Source organism: Mustelus asterias, chromosome 15 (assembly GCF_964213995.1).
Source record: "Mustelus asterias chromosome 15, sMusAst1.hap1.1, whole genome shotgun sequence".
Taxonomy (NCBI): domain Eukaryota; kingdom Metazoa; phylum Chordata; class Chondrichthyes; order Carcharhiniformes; family Triakidae; genus Mustelus; species Mustelus asterias.
This window is the reverse complement of record NC_135815.1, coordinates 2,739,550-2,757,867: the sequence shown is the minus strand read 5'-3', so window position 1 is coordinate 2,757,867 and position 18,318 is coordinate 2,739,550. Positions and strand designations below refer to the sequence as shown.

Genomic DNA, 18,318 nt, shown 5'->3' with positions numbered 1-18,318 from the left:
GAAGAACATAGAACATAGAAAGCCACAGCACAAACAGGCCCTTCGGCCCACAAGTTGCGCCGATCACATCCCCACCTCTAGGCCTATCTATAGCCCTCAATCCCATTAAATCCCATGTACTCATCCAGAAGTCTCTTAAAAGACCCCAACGAGTTTGCCTCCACCACCACCGACGCCAGCCGATTCCACTCACCCACCACCCTCTGAGTGAAAAACTTACCCCTGACATCTCCTCTGTACCTACCCCCCAGCACCTTAAACCTGTGTCCTCTCGTAGCAACCATTTCAGCCCTTGGAAATAGCCTCTGGGAGTCTACCCTATCCAGACCTCTCAACATCTTGTAAACCTCTATCAGGTCACCTCTCATCCTTCGTCTCTCCAGGGAGAAGAGACCAAGCTCCCTCAACCTATCCTCATAAGGCATGCCCCCCAATCCAGGCAACATCCTTGTAAATCTCCTCTGCACCCTTTCAATGGCTTCAACATCTTTCCTGTAATGAGGTGACCAGAACTGCGCGCAGTACTCCAAGTGGGGTCTAACCAGGGTCCTATAAAGCTGCAGCATTATCTCCCGACTCCTAAACTCAATCCCTCGATTAATGAAGGCCAGTACGCCGTACGCCTTCTTGACCGCATCCTCCACTTGCGAGGCCGATTTAAGAGTCCTATGGACCCGGACCCCAAGGTCCTTCTGATCCTCTACACTGCTAAGAATGGTACCCTTCATATTATACTGCTGCTTCATCCCATTGGATCTGCCAAAATGGATCACCACACACTTATCCGGGTTGAAGTCCATCTGCCACTTCTCCGCCCAGTCTTGCATTCTATCTATGTCTCGCTGCAACTTCTGACATCCCTCCAAACTATCCACAACACCACCTACCTTGGTGTCGTCAGCAAACTTACCAACCCATCCCTCCACTTCCTCATCCAGGTCATTTATGAAAATGACAAACAGCAAGGGTCCCAGAACAGATCCCTGGGGCACTCCACTGGTCACTGACCTCCATGCAGAGAAAGACCCCTCCACAGCCACTCTCTGCCTTCTGCAGGCAAGCCAGTTCTGGATCCACAAGGCAACAGCCCCTTGGATCCCATGCCCTCTCACTTTCTCAAGAAGTCTTGCATGGGGGACCTTATCGAACGCCTTGCTGAAGTCCATATAGACCACATCCACCGCTCTTCCTTCGTCAATGTGTTTGGTCACATTTTCAAAGAACTCAACCAGGCTCGTAAGGCACGACCTGCCCTTGACAAAGCCGTGCTGACTACTTTTGATCATACTAAACTTCTCTAGATGATCATAAATCCTGTCTCTCAGGATCCTCTCCATCAACTTACCAACCACTGAGGTTAGACTCACCGGTCGGTAATTTCCCGGGCTGTCCCTGTTCCCTTTCTTGAATATAGGGACCACATCTGCAATCCTCCAATCCTCCGGAACCTCTCCCGTCTCCATCGACGATGCAAAGATCATCGCCAAAGGCTCCGCAATCTCCTCCCTCGCCTCCCACAGTAACCTGGGGTACATCCCATCCGGTCCCGGCGACTTACCAACCTTGATGCCATTCAATAGTTCCAACACATCCTCTTTCTTTATGTCCACATGCTCGATCCTTTCTGTCCACCGCAAACCAGCAGTACAACCACCCAGATCCCTTTCCACCGTGAATACCGAGGTAAAGTATTCATTAAGCAGCTCCGCCATTTCTAACGGTTCCGCACAAACTTTTCCCCCTTCACCTTTTAAGGGTCCTATGCCTTCACATCTCATCCTTTTACTCTTGACATATTTGTAGAAAGCCTTGGGATTCTCCTTAATCTTACCCGCCAAGGCCTTCTCATGACCCCTTCTCGCTCTCCTAATTTCCTTCTTAAGCTCCTTCCTACATCCCGTATACTCCTCTAAATCCTTAACACCTCCTAGCTCTCTGAACCTTCTGTACGCCTCTCTTTTCTTATTCACCAGGTTCATCACAACCTTCGTGCACCACGGTTCCCGTACCCTACCAACACCCCCCTGTCTCATCGGAACGTTGTCATGCAGAGCTCCAGACAAACATTCCTTGAAAATCCTCCACTTTCCTTCGGTACTTTTCCCCAAGAATGCCTCCTTCCAATTTACCCGTCTAATTTCCTCCCTGATGACACTGTATTTCCCTTTACTCCAGAGAAACACTTTCCTAGCCTGCCTGATCCTATCTCTTTCCAATGCTATCGTGAAGGAGATAGAATTATGATCGCTATCCCCAAGATGCTCACCCACTGAGAGATCCTCCACCTGTCCAGGTTCATTAGCCAGCACCAGATCAAGTACAGCCTCTCCTCTAGTAGGCTTATCCACATACTGTGTCAGGAAACTCTCCTGGACACACCTAACAAACTCCTCTCCATCCAAACCCCTAGCCCTAGGGATATTCCAATCTATGTTTGGGAAATTAAAATCTCCCATCACGACAACTCTGTTATTCCTACATCTCTCCAGGATCTGTTTCCCCATCTGCTCCTCAACATCTCTGTTACTATTGGGCGGCCTATAGAAAACACCCAGCAACGTTACCGACCCCTTCCTGTTCCTCACCTCCACCCACAGAGACTCCGTAGTCAATCCCTCCACGGCGTCCACCTTCTCTACAGCCGTGACACTATCCCTGATCAACAGTGCCACTCCCCCCCCTCTCTTGCCTCCCTCCCTGTCCTTCCTGAAACATCTAAAACCCGGCACCTGAAGCACCCAGTCCTGTCCCTGAGACATCCAAGTCTCCGTAATGGCCACCACATCACAATTCGAAGCAGCAATCCACGCTCTAAGCTCATCCACTTTATTCACTACACTCCTGGCATTAAAATAGACACATCTCAGACCTTCAGCCTGAGCACTTCCCTTCTCCATCACTCGTCTAACCTCCCTCTTACCCTGTTTACATTCCTTATCTATTTGCGAGCTAACCTCCTCGCTCTCAGTCCCCTCATTTCGATTCCCTCCCCCCAACCTTTCTAGTTTAAAGTCTCTCCAGTAGCCTTAGCCAACCTTCCCGCCAGGATATTGGTCCCCCTGGGATTCAAGTGCCACCCGTCTTTTTTAAACAGGTCACACCTGCCCCTAAAGAGGTCCCAATGATCCAAGTACCCAAATCCTTGTCCCTTGCTCCAGTCCCTCAGCCACGCATTCATTCTCCACCGATTCCTGTTCTCACTCTCCCGAGTAAGAGAAACCTTTGCGATCCTGAGGTTTATTGACAGGATGGATGTGGAGAGGATGTTTCCTCTTGTCGGAGGACTAGGGGTCACTGTTAAAAATAAGGAGGCGCTCATTGAGATGAGAAATGTTTTCTCTGAGGCTCTTGAGTCTCTGCAACTCTTTTCCTCAAAAGGCAGTGGAAGCAGAGCCTCGGAATATTTTTACAGCAGAGCGAGAAAGTTACAAACAGATCAGCGATGGGCTTATTGAATGGCGGAGCAGGCTCGAGGGGCTGAGTGGCCTGTACAAACCAGGGCAGTAAATAAGGTTAGTGACTTACAGACACAGATTGCCAGCTTAAAGTCTGATGTTGCGGCTATAACAGAGACTTGGCTAAAAGAACGGCAGGATTGGGTGTTAAATATTCCTGGATACAAGATGTTCAGGAAAGGGGAAGGAATGACATTAAGGAGAAGATTGCAGAGCTGGAGAAAGGGAATTGGATAATCTGAAAAGGAAGTGCTATAGGGAGAAGGCATGAGGTGAATTGCTCCTTCAGAGAGCTGGCATAGGCACAGTGAGCTGTGTGACCTCCCTCTGTGCTGTAACTATTGTGTAATTCTGTATCTCAAAGCAAGGCAGCTTTAGTCTACTGCTTTCATACATAGAAAATAGAAGCAGGAGCAGGCCATTCGGCCCTTTAAGCTTGCCCTGACATTCATTGTGATTATGGCTAATCACCAAATTCAATATCCTGATTCCCTCCTTCCCGCCCCATATCCCTTGAGCCCCAAGACCTATGTCTAATTCCTTAAAATCTCACAACTTTCTGCGGTAGCGAATTCCACACATTCACCACCCTCTGGGTGAGGAGATTTTTTCCTCACCTCAGTTCCAAAAGGTTTACCCCCTTATCCTCAACCCATGACCCGTAGTTCTGGACTCTCCCACCATCGGGAATTTGATTAATGATTTACAAAGAGCACTGCACCTCACTCCTCAGAGTGTCACTGTGATACTTGGACAATATTAGCAGCAGGTGCTGAGAGTAGGCAGCGGAGCATTCCAGGTGTCGGCTCCCATCGTCTTGGAACTTGTGGCTGGGTTCCAACAATTTTTATCAAACACTATCAACATGTTAACGCAGGTAAGAAACGGCGTGAATCTGTGCCCATTTCCCTCTCTCCCTGTTGGTTTTGTTAGCTGGTTTGGAATGCACTTGTTCAAAACACAGAGGCACATCCTCAGCTTACACAGACTGTGCTCCACCAGGACCTTGTGTCTGCGAACAGGCTGCACACTCCATTCTGAATTAATCTCGGTTTGACCTGCTCTCTTTGCTGATGTGTGCGCAAAGCCATGGAGACAGCGCCAGGTGAATGGGGCTAATTGGATTGCTCTTTCAAAGAAACAGGATGAGGGTGATGGGCCGAATGGCTGCTATAAATTTAAACCCACTGAAGAATGTTGGGTGAGTGAGCAGAGGTCGAACAATCGGGTTCCCTGAGTTCAAACGCTGATCCCTCTCTGATCTGAAAGTTTTGAAATGTCCCTATCTCAGCCCTGTTGTGATTGGTTCTTCATGTTTTTTTCTTTCAGACTCCCCAGAATCAGCAGCAAAGGAAATTCCCTTCTTCTTCCCAGAGTTTAAGGAGCAGCAGTGGATCAGCACTGAGGAGATGCCTTATCGCCAAGGACAATACTTCTACCATTCCGAAAGACAAGTGCACCTGCTGACAACGCATCAGGAGCAATTGCTGCAGTCACGAGGACTCTGATCCTGGGCACTGACCCCGGGCGGGGCTGGAGGGCACTGACCGCGGGCGGGGCTGGAGGACACTGACCCTGGGAGGGGCTCGAGGGCACTGACCCCGGGCGGGGCTGGAGGACACTGACCCCGGGCGGGGCTGGAGGGCACTGACCGCGGACGGGGCTGGAGGGCACTGACCGCGGGCGGGGCTGGAGGGCACTGACCGCGGGCGGGGCTGGAGGGCACTGACCGCGGGCGGGGCTGGAGGGCACTGACCGCGGGCGGGGCTGGAGGGCACTGACCGCGGGCGGGGCTGGAGGGCACTGACCGCGGGCGGGGCTGGAGGACACTGACCCTGGGAGGGGCTCGAGGGCACTGACCCCGGGCGGGGCTGGAGGGCACTGACCCCGGGCGGGGCTGGAGGGCACTGACCCCGGGCGGGGCTGGAGGGCACTGACCGCGGGCGGGGCTGGAGGACACTGACCCGGGCGGGGCTGGAGGGCACTGACCCTGGGAGGGGCTCGAGGGCACTGACCCCGGGCGGGGCTGGAGGGCACTGACCCCGGGCGGGGCTGGAGGGCACTGACCGCGGGCGGGGCTGGAGGACACTGACCCGGGCGGGGCTGGAGGGCACTGACCCTGGGAGGGGCTCGAGGGCACTGACCCCGGGCGGGGCTGGAGGGCACTGACCCCGGGCGGGGCTGGAGGGCACTGACCCCGGGCGGGGCTGGAGGGCACTGACCGCGGGCGGGGCTGGAGGACACTGACCCGGGCGGGGCTCGAGGGCACTGACCCTGCGCGCTGACCCCGGCGGGGCTCGAGGGCACTGACCCCGGGCGGGGCTCGAGGGCACTGACCCTGCGCGCTGACCCCGGCGGGGCTCGAGGGCATTGACCCTGTGCACTGACCGCGCTGGGGCTGGAGGGCGCTGACTGCGGGCAGGGCTCGAGGGCACTGACCCCGGGTGGCGCTTGAGGGCACTGACCCTGCGCGCTGACCCCGGGCGGGGCTGGAGGGCACTGACCGCGGGCGGGGCTGGAGGACACTGACCCCGGGCGGGGCTGGAGGGCACTGACCGCGGGCGGGGCTGGAGGGCACTGACCCGGGCGGGGCTCGAGGGCACTGACCCTGCGCGCTGACCCCGGCGGGGCTCGAGGGCACTGACCCTGGGTGGGGCTGGAGGGCACTGAGCGCAGGTGATTTCGATCATTCTGATGCTTGTTGAGGGGTGCTGAGCTGGACCCCAGTTTCTGGATGCTGGTGGTCAGCATCTCCCCCTCCCCCCAGGTCTGTGGTCCATGGTCAGCGTGTCCACGCACTCCTGGGCAGTGCCCCGGTCAGTGTGCCCCATGGTCAGCACCCCCCCCCCCCAGTCCATGGCCCCCACGGTTAGCGAGTCCGTGCACTCCTGGGCAGTGTCCCGGTCAGCGTGCCCCATGGTCAGCACCCCCCCTCCCCCCCCCCCCCTGGTCCATGGCCCCCACGGTCAGCGAGTCCGTGCACTCCTGGGCAGTGCCCCTCTCGGTAATTCCAGTCTCACTTTCCTATGTCTTCCGGACTCAGCATGAGAACAGTAAAAGCATCAAATCCCTTGGGGGAAATACAGCCTCTTACTGTGGATCCCAGCTCAGTGAAACGGTATTCATTGAGACAGTGCAGGAGGTATTTACCTTGAACTTGCATACTCCTGCTACTGTTATCTTCAAACTGGATACCCCAGCAATCTAACTCTCTCACTGATTCTTTTCTGATGTTTTTAAAACATGTGGTCAAATAAATCTGTATATTTATATCAACTAATGGTAAGCTTCCAGCTCATCCACTTCTCATTCAGTGTCTTCACGATATTGCTGCTTTTTAATGTTTTTATTTGCTCATGAACAAGGCCATTATTTATTGCCCATCCCTCATTGCCTTTCAGAAGGTGGTGGCGAGCTACCTTCTTAAACATCTGTCCCGTCAATCCTCTGCTCCATTCAGACATTGACTTTGAGAGGAATGAGGAGGAACTCGGGCTGGAGGAAGCACTGACAGACCCCATGAGGAGGAACTCGGGCTGGAGGAAGCACTGACAGACCCCAAGGTGGGGAGAGAGGCAATAAGACAAGTCCAGCCCAAGCTGGTGCCTGGATGTTTCTGTGAATTAACTGTAGATGTTCAGTAAGCGACTCATTGAAAGAAATAATACATTTATTGTGTAAAAGGTGAGTCGGTGCTCCTGGTTTATATAAATGGTTTTGAACAGGAATATAAGGATTTAGCAGTGTCATTCTGTGCAGGATTAGTGGGAAACACCACATTGTGTGGTGCTTCTTGACAATGTCACCATGTGGCTTTTCACAGACTCTTCCAAGTTAGTTATTGTGAGAGAGAGAGCGAGAGAGGCAAGAGGCTCAGGGAGACACAGAACACTTAGAATCATCTGAACAAGTTCAACAACAACCTTGTTTACTTTCGAAGAAGTGGAAAAAAAAATCACACTCAGAAAAAGGTCTTTTCCAGGTAATTGTTAAGGAACATTCCGGAAGGATCCAGCTCCTCACGGATGGAGCAGAACTTGTGGAAGGCCGAGTACGTCTTCTCAAAGTCCTGGCGTAGAAAGCTGTGTGCCTGGAATGTTAACAGAGGAGGAGGATTAGGAGCTGGGACTGATGTGAAATGTCACGTATAATCCCCAGTTAGAAAGATAAATGATTGCATTGAAAAGTATTCAATTCTTCCAGGATTTAACACGATAGAAGCTGTGATGCTGTTTCCCACAAGTCTGACAATATTCAGTTGTTGTTTATGCACGGCAGCGATGGATAGACTTTTGGATGATAAGACAGTCTGGGTTTAAATCTTATTGCAGCACTCAATCCCACAGCCCGGTTTCCGTTGGGAAGGCCAATTATCCCCACTCACCTTTGCCCAGTGTGGTCTTCCCCCGTTCCTCTTCATGATCTCCTCGTACATTGCCCAGTACCTCTCCCGTGACACCTCCTTACCGTAGGGTCTGTGAGGGAAAGATCGCATCAATCACAAACTGACAGCATCACCTGGCATTTCTCCCAGAGCACAGGGACAGCAAGTGACAATGGAGCTTCCAATCAGCATCACAAAACATTACATCATCTTCCTTGACAAACATTTTATGTTCGAGAACCCTTCACTCTATCAAGTAGTGGCATTGGAGGCAGTTCAGAGGAGGTTCACTAGATTGATTCCAGAGATGAGGGGTTTGTCGTATGAAGAGAGATTGAACAGTTTAGGCCGATACTCTCTGGAATTCAGAAGAATGAGGGGAGATCAAATTGAGGTATACAAGATGATAAAAGGTATGAATAAAGTAGATGTGGAGCGGATGCTTCCTCTTGTGGGGCATTCTAGGGCGAGAGGTCATAGACTTTGGATAAGGGGTAACAAATTTAAAACAGAGTTGAGAAACTACTTCTCCCAAAGGGTTGTGAATCTGGAATTCGCTATCCCAAAGTGCGGTGGATGCTGGGACAGTGAGTAAATTTAAGGAGGAGTTAGACAGATTTTTAATTGGTAATGGGCTGAAGGGTTATGGGGAGAAGGCAGGAAAATGGGGATGAGAAACATATCAGCCATGGTCGAATGGAGGAGCGGACCCGATGGGCCGAATGGCCTAATTCTGCTTCTATATCTTATGAACTTATCAAGCTCTGAGACTCAGGTGAGCTGTATGGTACCACACCGGAGTTACTCATTAATATAAAAGGCAAAATACTGCAGATGCTAGAATCTGAAACAGAAAATGCTGGAACATCTCAGAAGGTCTGACAACACCTGTTGTCACATTGGATTTAGTACTGGGTAATGAACCAGGCCAGGTGTTAGATTTGAAGGTAGGTGAGCACTTTGGTGACAGTGACCACAATTCGATTACGTTTACTTTAGCAATGGAAAAGGATCGGTATATACCAAAGGGCAAGAGTTATAGCTGGGGGAAAGGAAATTATGATGCGATTAGGCGAGATTTCGCTGGCATAGGTTGGGGAAGGAAACTGCAGGGGATGGGCACAATTGTAATGTGGAACTTGTTCAAGGAACAGCTACTACGCGTCCTTGATAAATATGTACCTGTCAGGCAGGGAGGAAGCAGACGTGTGAGGGAACCGTGGTTTACTAAGGAGGTTGAATCTCTTGTGAAGAGGAAGAAGGAGACTTATGTTAAGATGAGACATGAAGGCTCAGTTAGGGCGCTTGAGAGTTACAAGTTAGCCAGGAAGGACCTAAAGAAAGAGTTAAGAAGAGCCAGGAGGGGACATGAGAAGTCTTTGGTGGGTAGGATCAAGGAAAACCCTAAAGCTTTCTATAGGTATGTCAGGAGTAAAAGAATGACTAGGGTAAGATTAGGGCCAGTCAAGGACAGGAGTGGGAAGTTGTGCGTGGAGTCTGAAGAGATAGGAGAGGCACTAAATAAATATTTTTCGTCGGTATTCACACTGGAGAGGGACAGTGTTGTTGAGGGGAGTACTGAGATGCAGGCTGTTGGACTGGATGGGATTGATGTTCATAAGGAGGAGGTGTTAGCAATTCTGGAAAGGGTAAAAATAGATAAGTCCCCTGGGCTGGATTGGATTTATCCTAGGATTCTCTGGGAGGCTAGAGAGGAGATTGCAGAGAACATAAGAACATAAGAAATAGGAGCAGGAGTAGGCCATCTAGCCCCTCGAGCCTGCCCCGCCATTCAATAAGATCATGGCTGATCTGACGTGGATCAGTACCACTTACCCGCCTGATCCCCATAACCCTTAATTCCCTTACCGCTCAGAGCCTTTGGCTTTGATCTTTGTGTCGTCATTGTCTACAGGAACAGCACCAGAAGACTGGAGGATAGCAAATGTTGTCCCCTTGTTCAAGAAGGGGAGTAGGGACAACCCTGGTAATTATAGACCGGTGAGCCTTACTTCTGTTGTGTGCAAAGTATTGGAAAGGATTATAAGAGATAGGATTTATAATCACCTAGAAAGGAATAATTTGATTAGGGATAGTCAGCACGGTTTTGTGAAGCGTAGGTCATGACTCACGAACCTTATTGAGTTCTTTGAGAAGGTGACCAAAGAGGTGGATGAGGGTAAAGCGGTTGATGTGGTGTATATGGATTTCAGCAAAGCGTTTGATAAGGTTCCCCATGGTAAGCTTTTGCAGAAAATACGGACACATGGGATTGAGGGTGATTTAGTGGTTTGGATCAGGAATTGGCTAGCTGTAAGAAAACAAAGGGTGGTGGTTGATGGGAAATATTCATTCTGGAGTTCAGTTACTAGTGGTGTACCGCAAGGATCTGTTTTGGGGCCACTGCTGTTTGTCATTTTTATTAATGACCTGGATGAGGGCGTGGAAGGATGGATTAGTAAATTTGCGGATGACACTAAAGTCGGTGGAGTTGTAGACAGTGCGGAGGGAAGTGGCAGGTTACAGAGGGACATAGATAAGCTGCAGAGCTGGGCTGAGAGGTGGCAAATGGAGTTTAATGCGGAAAAGTGTGAGGTGATTCACTTTGGAAGGAGTAACAGGAATACAGAGTACTAGGCTAATGGTAAGATACTTGGTAGTGTGGATGAACAGAGGGATCTGGGTGTCCATGTTCATAGATCCCTGAAAGTTGGCACCCAGGTTGATAGGGTTGTTAAGAAGGCGTACGGTGTGTTAGCTTTTATTGGTAGAGGGATTGAGTTTCGGAGCCAGGAGGTCATGCTGCAACTGTACAAAACTCTGGTGCAGCCGCATTTGGAGTATTGCGTACAGTTCTGGTCGCCGTATTATAGGAAAGATGTGGAAGTGTTGGAAAGGGTGCCAAGGAGAATTACCAGGATGTTGCCTGGTATGGTGGGAAAATCGTATGAGGAAAGGCTGAGGGGCTTGAGGTTGTTTTCGTTAGAGAGAAGGTTAAGAGGTGACTTAATAGAGGCATACAAGATGATCAGAGGATTAGATAGGGTGGATAGTGAGAGCCTTTTTCCTCGGATGGTGTTGGCTAGCACGAGGGAACATAGCTTTAAATTGAGGGGTGAGAGATATAGGACAGATGTTAGAGGTAGGTTCTTTACTCAGAGAGTAGTAAGGGCGTGGAATGCCCTGCCTGCAGCAGTGGTGGACTCGTCAACGTTGAGAGCGTTCAAGTGGTTATTGGATAAACATATGGATGATATTGGAATAGTGTAGGTTAGATGGGCTTTAGATTGGTACCACTGGTCGGCGCAACATCGAGGGCTGAAGGGTCTGTCCTGCGCTGTAATGTTCTATGTACACCTGTGGAGAGAGAATAGAGCCAACGTTTTGAGTCAGGATGACCCTTCGTCAGAGCTAGCTGCCGGAGAGCGATATCGAGTGTGTGCATATGGTGGCATGTGGCACTGAGTGTGGCTCTCAGGATGCGGTGAGAACAGCAGTCCGAGAAGCGTTGTATATCCTGGAGATACCTGTAATCCTGGGTGGATTCAAAATATGAAAGATGGAACCTCAGTTTGAATCCATGTGGGGTGAGTCGGAGACAGAGACTCGCTGAGGAAGGAAATATGGCTGTGAAAGTGAGTTTTGGTCGACACCTGGTCGAACACCGGGAGGGAAATGTAAAGCAATGAAAGTGAACAGGGTAAAGGAGACCAATGGAAATCTTATTGGAGAGAAGAGCAGTACTTCAGGGAAGGCATTCCTGGAAGAGAATTCGCAGTGAGTTAAACACTAAGATAAAGGCAAAAGACTGCAGATGCTGGAATCTGAAACAAAAACAGAAAGTGCTGGAAAATCTCAGCAGGTTGACAACATCTGTGGGGAGAGAATAGAGCCAATGTTTTGAGTCTGGATGACCCTTCGTCAGAACTGGAACGAAGCTTTGTTCCAGCTCTGAAAGGATCATCCAGACTCGATATTCGCTCTGTTCTCTCTCCAGAGCAGTTACTCATTTTGATTTGATTTATTATTGTCACATGTATTAGCATACAGTGAAAAGTATTGTTTCTTGCACGCTATACAGACAAAGCATACCGTTCATAGAGAAGGAAATGAGAGAGTGCAGAATGCAGTGTTACAGCCATAGCTAGGATGTAGAGAAAGATCAACTTAATGCGAGGTAGGCCCATTCAAAAGTCTGACAGCAGCAGGGAAGAAGCTGTTCTTCAGTCGGTTGGTACGTGTCCTCAGACTTTTGTATCTTTTTCTCGACGGAAGAAGATGGAAGAGAGAATGTCCGGGGTGCGTGGGGTCCTTAATTATGCTGGCTGCTTTGCTGAGGCAGTGGGAAGTGTCGACAGAGTCAATGGATGGGAGGCTGGTTTGCGTGATGGATTGGGCGACATTCGTGATCTTTTGTAGTTTCTTGCGGTCTTGAGCAGAGCAGGAGCCATACCAAGCTGTGAAGCAACCAGAAAGAATGCTTTCTATGGCGCATCTGTAAAAGTTGGTGAGAGTCGTAGCTGACGTGCCAAATTTCCTTAGTCTTATGAGAAAGTAGAGGCATTGGTGGGCTTTCTTAACTAGTGTTGGCATGGGGGGGACCAGGACAGGTTGTTGGTGATCTGGACACCTAAAAACTTGAAGCTCTCGACCCTTTCTACTTCGTCCCCGTTGATGTAGACGGGCATGTTCTCCTTGACGCTTCCTGAAGTCGATGACAATCTCCTTCGTTTGGTTGACTTTGAGGGAGAGATTATTGTTGTCGCACCAGTTCACCAGATTCTCTATCTCATTCCTGTACTCTGTCTCGTCATTGTTTGAGATCCGACCCACTATGGTGGTGTCGGCAGCAAACTTGAAAATTGAATTGGAGGGGAATTACACATTGGCCTATTACACACTGTTTACTGTCAGCTACAGGAGCTGACACTGACCCACACAAGCTGTGCAGTACCGGATGGAAGTGAATCATCAGAGAAAGTTTCTCTCTCCACAGCTGCTGCCTGAGCTGCTGAGTATTTCCAGCATTTTCTGTTTTTAGTTCAGATCCCCAGCATCCGCAGTATTCTGCTTTTCGGTGTTGCTTGGTTTAGGAACAGTCGGGCCTGTTTCAGTCTACTGGAACCTCTCCCTTTAGCCCTTTTCCCTGCTGCTCCTTCCCCACCATCCCAGTTACCTGTACATGATGATGTTTATGTAGCAGCTGTCTTGCTTGTAGCAGGGGCTGAGCAGAATATCGTCTGCACGTACAAATCGAACCTCGACAGGGAAATGCACTCGCACATTGGGATTGTTGTCCAACCAATCCTTCAGCTGCTCCAGAGCTGCCCTGGTCTGCTTGCTGTTTGAAACAACAAAAATCCATCAGCAGTGAAATATTCACAATTTCAGATTCCCATTCCTAGCTCTGCGTTCCAGGCCATAACTTAGTTTGGATATCCGTTGGCACAGCAAGGTATTGATATACAATTTACAAAGATAATTCATAACCACCCCATCCTTAGAATTAACACAGGAACAGCAAGATTTGATTTGATTTATTATTCTCAGATGTATTCACATACAGTGAAAAGTATTGTTTCTTGCTCGCTATATAGACAAAACATACCATTCATAGAGAAGGAAAGGAGAGAGTGCAGAATGTAGTGTTACAGTCATAGCTAGGGTGCAGAGAAAGATCAACTTAATGCAAGATAGGTCCATTCAAAAGTCTGACAGCAGCAGGGAAGAAGCTGTTCTTGAGTCGGTTGGTACGTGACCTCAGATTTTTGTATCTTTTTCCCGAAGGAAGAAGGTGGAAGAGAGAATGTCCGGGGTGCGTGGGGTCCTTAATTATGCTGGCTGCTTTTCCTGAGGCAGCAGGAAGTGTAGACAGAGTCAATGGATGGGAGGCTGGTTTGCGTGATGGATTGGACGACATTCACGATCCCGCGAGCCTTTTCTACCATCCAGTTAGATGATGGCTCACCTGCACTGTGACTCCATTTACCTCCCTTTGTTCAGTAGTAACTTTGCCTGTCCCAAAACTGGGAGACTTGGAATGGGAAGTAGGGAGAAAGAGAAATGGACAAATAGAAGAAGCAGAGATTGACACGCGCAGGAAAGGCTGGGAGCATGATAGTGAAGAAGAGGGAAAAAGTTTGAGTGGGAAGGAAGGTGAGAGTGAGAGGGTCAAAACAAATGAGCGGGAAGAAGAGAGGGAGATTGTACAGCCAGACAAGAAGACTCCAGTAGGCAGGAACTGGGTGATGGTGCATGGGAATGGCTCCGAATACAGACACAGCGTAGGGAGATGGTTTTTACATAGAACAGTCCTAAAGGGTACAGGGTGAAGGAAGGTGGTGCTTACATGGGAACTGCCCAGTCTGACACATGTTGCTTGAAGAGACAGTCAAAGTTGAAAGCCTTATCACTCCGCTTGACCTGCTCGACCTTTGTTGAGTAAAGCAGCCAATAGAAGAGGCGATTGATCCAGGGCACCAGGCGGGGGAAGAAGGCACTGCACAAGAGGTCAGAGGGTCAAAGGTTAGGAGGTTAAGGAACTACCATGACAATTTTACATCATTCAAGCTTGAATCCACAATTCGCGAGAGTCAAAGGCATATCAGGAATTCTCAAGGCATGAGTTGAAAGCATGCAGATATCTGAGGGTGTTGGGATTTGAGGAGATTGCAGAGATAGAGGAGTGAGGACATGGAAGTCTTTGAGGGGGAATGGGTGTGAGGCTCACGTCCCTGGTTCTTTTCCTATCCTGGTGATTCTCTTCAGTGGTGAAGGTGTTCCGGGGGACCCACATACAGGGACAAGCTCTCAGCTTCACCTGATTGGGTAAAACCCAGTGGATACAAAACTTGCCATTAAAGGAAAAAGACAAAGAGAGTGGCTGAAGGAGCTGGGATCTATCTCTGGCCAGCACTCCGCTCACATTGCCTCTTGTGATGAGGCATGAGTGTGCCTGTGTGTTAGAGAGAGTGTGAGTGTGTGAGTGAAAGAGAGAGAGAATGTGGGGCCTCTGCTATTTGTGATATATATAAATGATTTGGAAGAAGGTGTAACTGGTGTAATCAGCAAGTTTGCGGATGACACGAAGATGGCTGGACTTGCGGATAGCGAAGAGCATTGTCGGGCAATACAGCAGGATATAGATAGGCTGGAAAATTGGGCGGAGAGGTGGCAGATGGAGTTTAATCCAGATAAATGCGAAGTGATGCATTTTGGAAGAAATAATGTAGGGAGGAGTTATACAATAAATGGCAGAGTCATCAGGAGTATAGAAACACAGAGGGACCTAGGTGTGCAAGTCCACAAATCCTTGAAGGTGGCAACACAGGTGGAGAAGGTGGTGAAGAAGGCATATGGTATGCTTGCCTTTATAGGATGGGGTATAGAGTATAAAAGCTGGAGTCTGATGATGCAGCTGTATAGAACGCTGGTTAGGCCACATTTGGAGTACTGCATCCAGTTCTGGTCGCCACACTACCAGAAGGACGTGGAGGCGTTAGAGAGAGTGCAGAGAAGGTTTACCAGGATGTTGCCTGGTATGGAGGGTCTTAGCTATGAGGAGAGATTGGGTAAACTGGGGTTGTTCTCCCTGGAAAGATGGAGAATGAGGGGAGATCTAATAGAGGTGTACAAGATTATGAAGGGGATAGATAGGGTGAACAGTGGGAAGCTTTTTCCCAGGTCGGAGGTGACAATCACGAGGGGTCACGGGCTCAAGGTGAGAGGGGCGAAGTATAACTCAGATATCAGAGGGATGTTTTTTACACAGAGGGTGGTGGGGGCCTGGAATGCGCTGCCAAGTAGGGTGGTGGAGGCAGGCACGCTGACATCGTTTAAGACTTACCTGGATAGTCACATGAGCAGCCTGGGAATGGAGGGATACAAACGATTGGTCTAGTTGGACCAAGGAGCGGCACAGGCTTGGAGGGCCGAAGGGCCTGTTTCCTGTGCTGTACTGTTCTTTGTTCTTTTGTTCTTTGTATATGAGTGTGGGTCAGAGAGGGTCTGTGTGTCAGTGTGTGTGTGAGAGAGAAAGAGTGTGAGATAGAGAGAAAGAGTGTGAGAGTGTGAGGATGTGTTTGTGTGAGAGAGTTTAAGGGTGTTGGGCTGGGGATATGTGTTAGCGCCTCAGTTAGTGTGTGCGCGAGAACGAGTGTGTGCACAGATGTGTGTGTGTGACAGTTTGAGAATGAGAGAGAGTGTGAGGATGTGTTTGTGTGTGTAGTTGGGCTGGGGGTATGTGTCAGTGCCTCGGTCAGTGTGTGGTGTGTGTGTGTGTATTGAAGGGTGGGTGCTGGGTTGGGTATTGGGTGTGGGGTGTGAGTCTGAGTCCATTGTGTCTCCATTCAGCACCAGTCAAACCAGCTACATTTCTATACTTGGGAGATTTTGAGGAACTTTATTACGGGTGTTGCACTGTAATACTCCACCAGAGGGCAGTGCAATGTCAATGTTGAATGTTCTTGTCCTTCACTCTATTTGGAGATTCATTCTGTGACGGTGCAGTTAGCTTAACTCAGGATGTGGTATTTACAGTGTACCTGCATTCCTCCCATTCAAAGCTCTATCATCACAATTTCACATCTCAATTGGTTTTGATTCCGATCAATAACTCGCAGTTATACAGCACCTCGAATGCAGTACATTATAATTATATAATTATAATTTTTATCATTAACACAATACAACATCCCAAGGTGCTTCAGACAAAATCCAACACAGCTACATGAGGCAAGAATTGGACAGATGGCCAAAGCTGGGTCAAAGTGCTCGGTTTTAAAGAGCGTCTGAAAGGAAGAGGGAGAGATGGCGTGGCTTAAGGAAGGAATTCCAGAGCTCAGGGCCCAGGTAGCTGAAGGCACAGCCATCAATGGCAAAGTGATGGAAGTCATGATGTGGAGATGCCGGTGTTGGACTGGGATAAACACAGTAAGAAGTTTAACAACACCAGGTTAAAGTCCAACAGGTTTATTTATCAAATAAACCTGTTGGACTTTAACCTGGTGTTGTTAAACTTCTTAGAGTGATGGAAATCAGGGATGCGTAAGAGACAAGAACTGAAGGAGCGCAGAGATGTCGGAGATGTTGTGGCTGGAGGAGATTACAGAGAGGGGGGTAGGGGCAAAGCCAGGGGAAGGGTTCAGAACAAAGCTGTGAATTTGAAATCTGGAATGACCAGACTGGGAGGCAATGCATGTCACTGATGACAGGGTGATGGGTGCCAGGATTTGGTGTGAGTTGGGACATGAGGAGTTGGGATCTGGAGGAATGTGAGACATTGACCAGGATAGCATTGGATCAAGTCGAAAATTAACAAAGGCAGCTCCTCTATCTGTAATGTTCACTCCTCGGTTCTGTCCATTGGCTGTCTGGGTCACATGTTTGACAATGAGGAGCAGTCATTGACCTTTGACCCGGGCTCCAGACCAACGAGTTGAACTGACCTGATCCATAGGAGGAATTCCAGCAGGTAGTAGCCAATGGCATAGTTCCAGAACCAACTGGAACTGGTTTTAATCGGCTGCAACACATAAAACACACACACACACACCATCAGAGCTGTGCTAACATGGGGAAATACACACAGGAGACACGCTCTGTTCCACTCGGATGGAGCACAGATTCTCTTCTTCCTCAGACACAGAGGGCTGTGGAGGCCGAGACGTTGAGCGTCTTCAAGACAGAAATTGATAAATTCTTGATTTCTCGAGGAATTAAGGGCTATGGGGAGAGAGCGGGTAAATGGAGTTGAAATCAACCATGATTGAATGGTGGAGTGGACTCGATGGGCCGAATGGCCTTACTTCCGCTCCTATGTCTTATGGTCTTACATGCTGTCAACATTCCTGTCGGAGCCTGTACTCCATCAACATTGTCTACACTCCCAGGGTTTGGAAGTGGATAAGCTCCCACTCAACAATCTGCTGACTCAGTTCCACCCACATTGCCTGTTCGAGTGTGCACCAATCAGTGCCGAACCTTGCCAGTGTCCATTTGGCTTGACCACAAAGACTCAAGCATTGCCTCAGTCTCTCCCACCTCACAGTCAGGCACTTGCAGTATTGGGAGATGGTCGGGGGGGGAGGGGAGTGTTGCTGGGATGGTGACTACAGGAACTGGATAGCTGCTGGATTTACTTCTGTCTCTAGCTCTGAGCCACGATGATCACCCAGTGCAGCCCAAAGCCCTAACCTGAAGTGTTGATGTGGGGATACTGGTGTTGGACAGAAACAAGTCTCACAACATCAGGTAAAAGTCCAACAGGTTTATTTGGAATCACGAGCTTTCGGCGCGCTGCTCCTTCATCAGGTGAGTGGCTGAAGTGTTGAGCTCTCTGAGAGAAATATTGACAAGTGGACAATAGAAATACAAGGCCAGTTAGCTTAGGAATACAAAGGTAAATATGTTTGTAACAGCAGTAGACAATATGGCTTGTCGAACCTGCTCCACCAGTCATTGTAATCAGGATTGATGATT

The 18,318-nt window shown here is 49.3% G+C and overlaps 2 protein-coding genes across 5 annotated transcripts in view; one reads left to right on the top strand and one right to left on the bottom strand.

The window, feature by feature from the left end:
* nme6 (NME/NM23 nucleoside diphosphate kinase 6) overlaps positions 1-5,093 on the top strand; it is a 32,057-nt gene extending 26,964 nt beyond the window's left edge. For all 4 annotated transcript variants that reach the window (XM_078229364.1, XM_078229363.1, XM_078229362.1 and 1 more), the window contains exon 6: positions 4,785-5,093. In XM_078229364.1, the coding sequence (XP_078085490.1) occupies positions 4,785-4,963 (179 nt within the window). In that variant the 3' untranslated portion in view covers positions 4,964-5,093. The remainder of the gene's footprint in view (positions 1-4,784) is intronic.
* A 2,235-nt stretch (positions 5,094-7,328) lies between these two features.
* The window catches only part of LOC144504772 (L-gulonolactone oxidase), a 34,820-nt gene continuing 23,830 nt past the window's right edge, over positions 7,329-18,318 (bottom strand). Inside the window, exons 7-11 of the mRNA XM_078230515.1 lie at positions 17,286-17,362; positions 14,189-14,338; positions 13,016-13,180; positions 7,840-7,930; positions 7,329-7,545 (exon numbers count right to left, since the gene is read on the bottom strand). Of these exons, the coding sequence (XP_078086641.1) occupies positions 7,417-7,545; positions 7,840-7,930; positions 13,016-13,180; positions 14,189-14,338; positions 17,286-17,362 (612 nt within the window). The 3' untranslated portion in view covers positions 7,329-7,416. The remainder of the gene's footprint in view (positions 7,546-7,839; positions 7,931-13,015; positions 13,181-14,188; positions 14,339-17,285; positions 17,363-18,318) is intronic.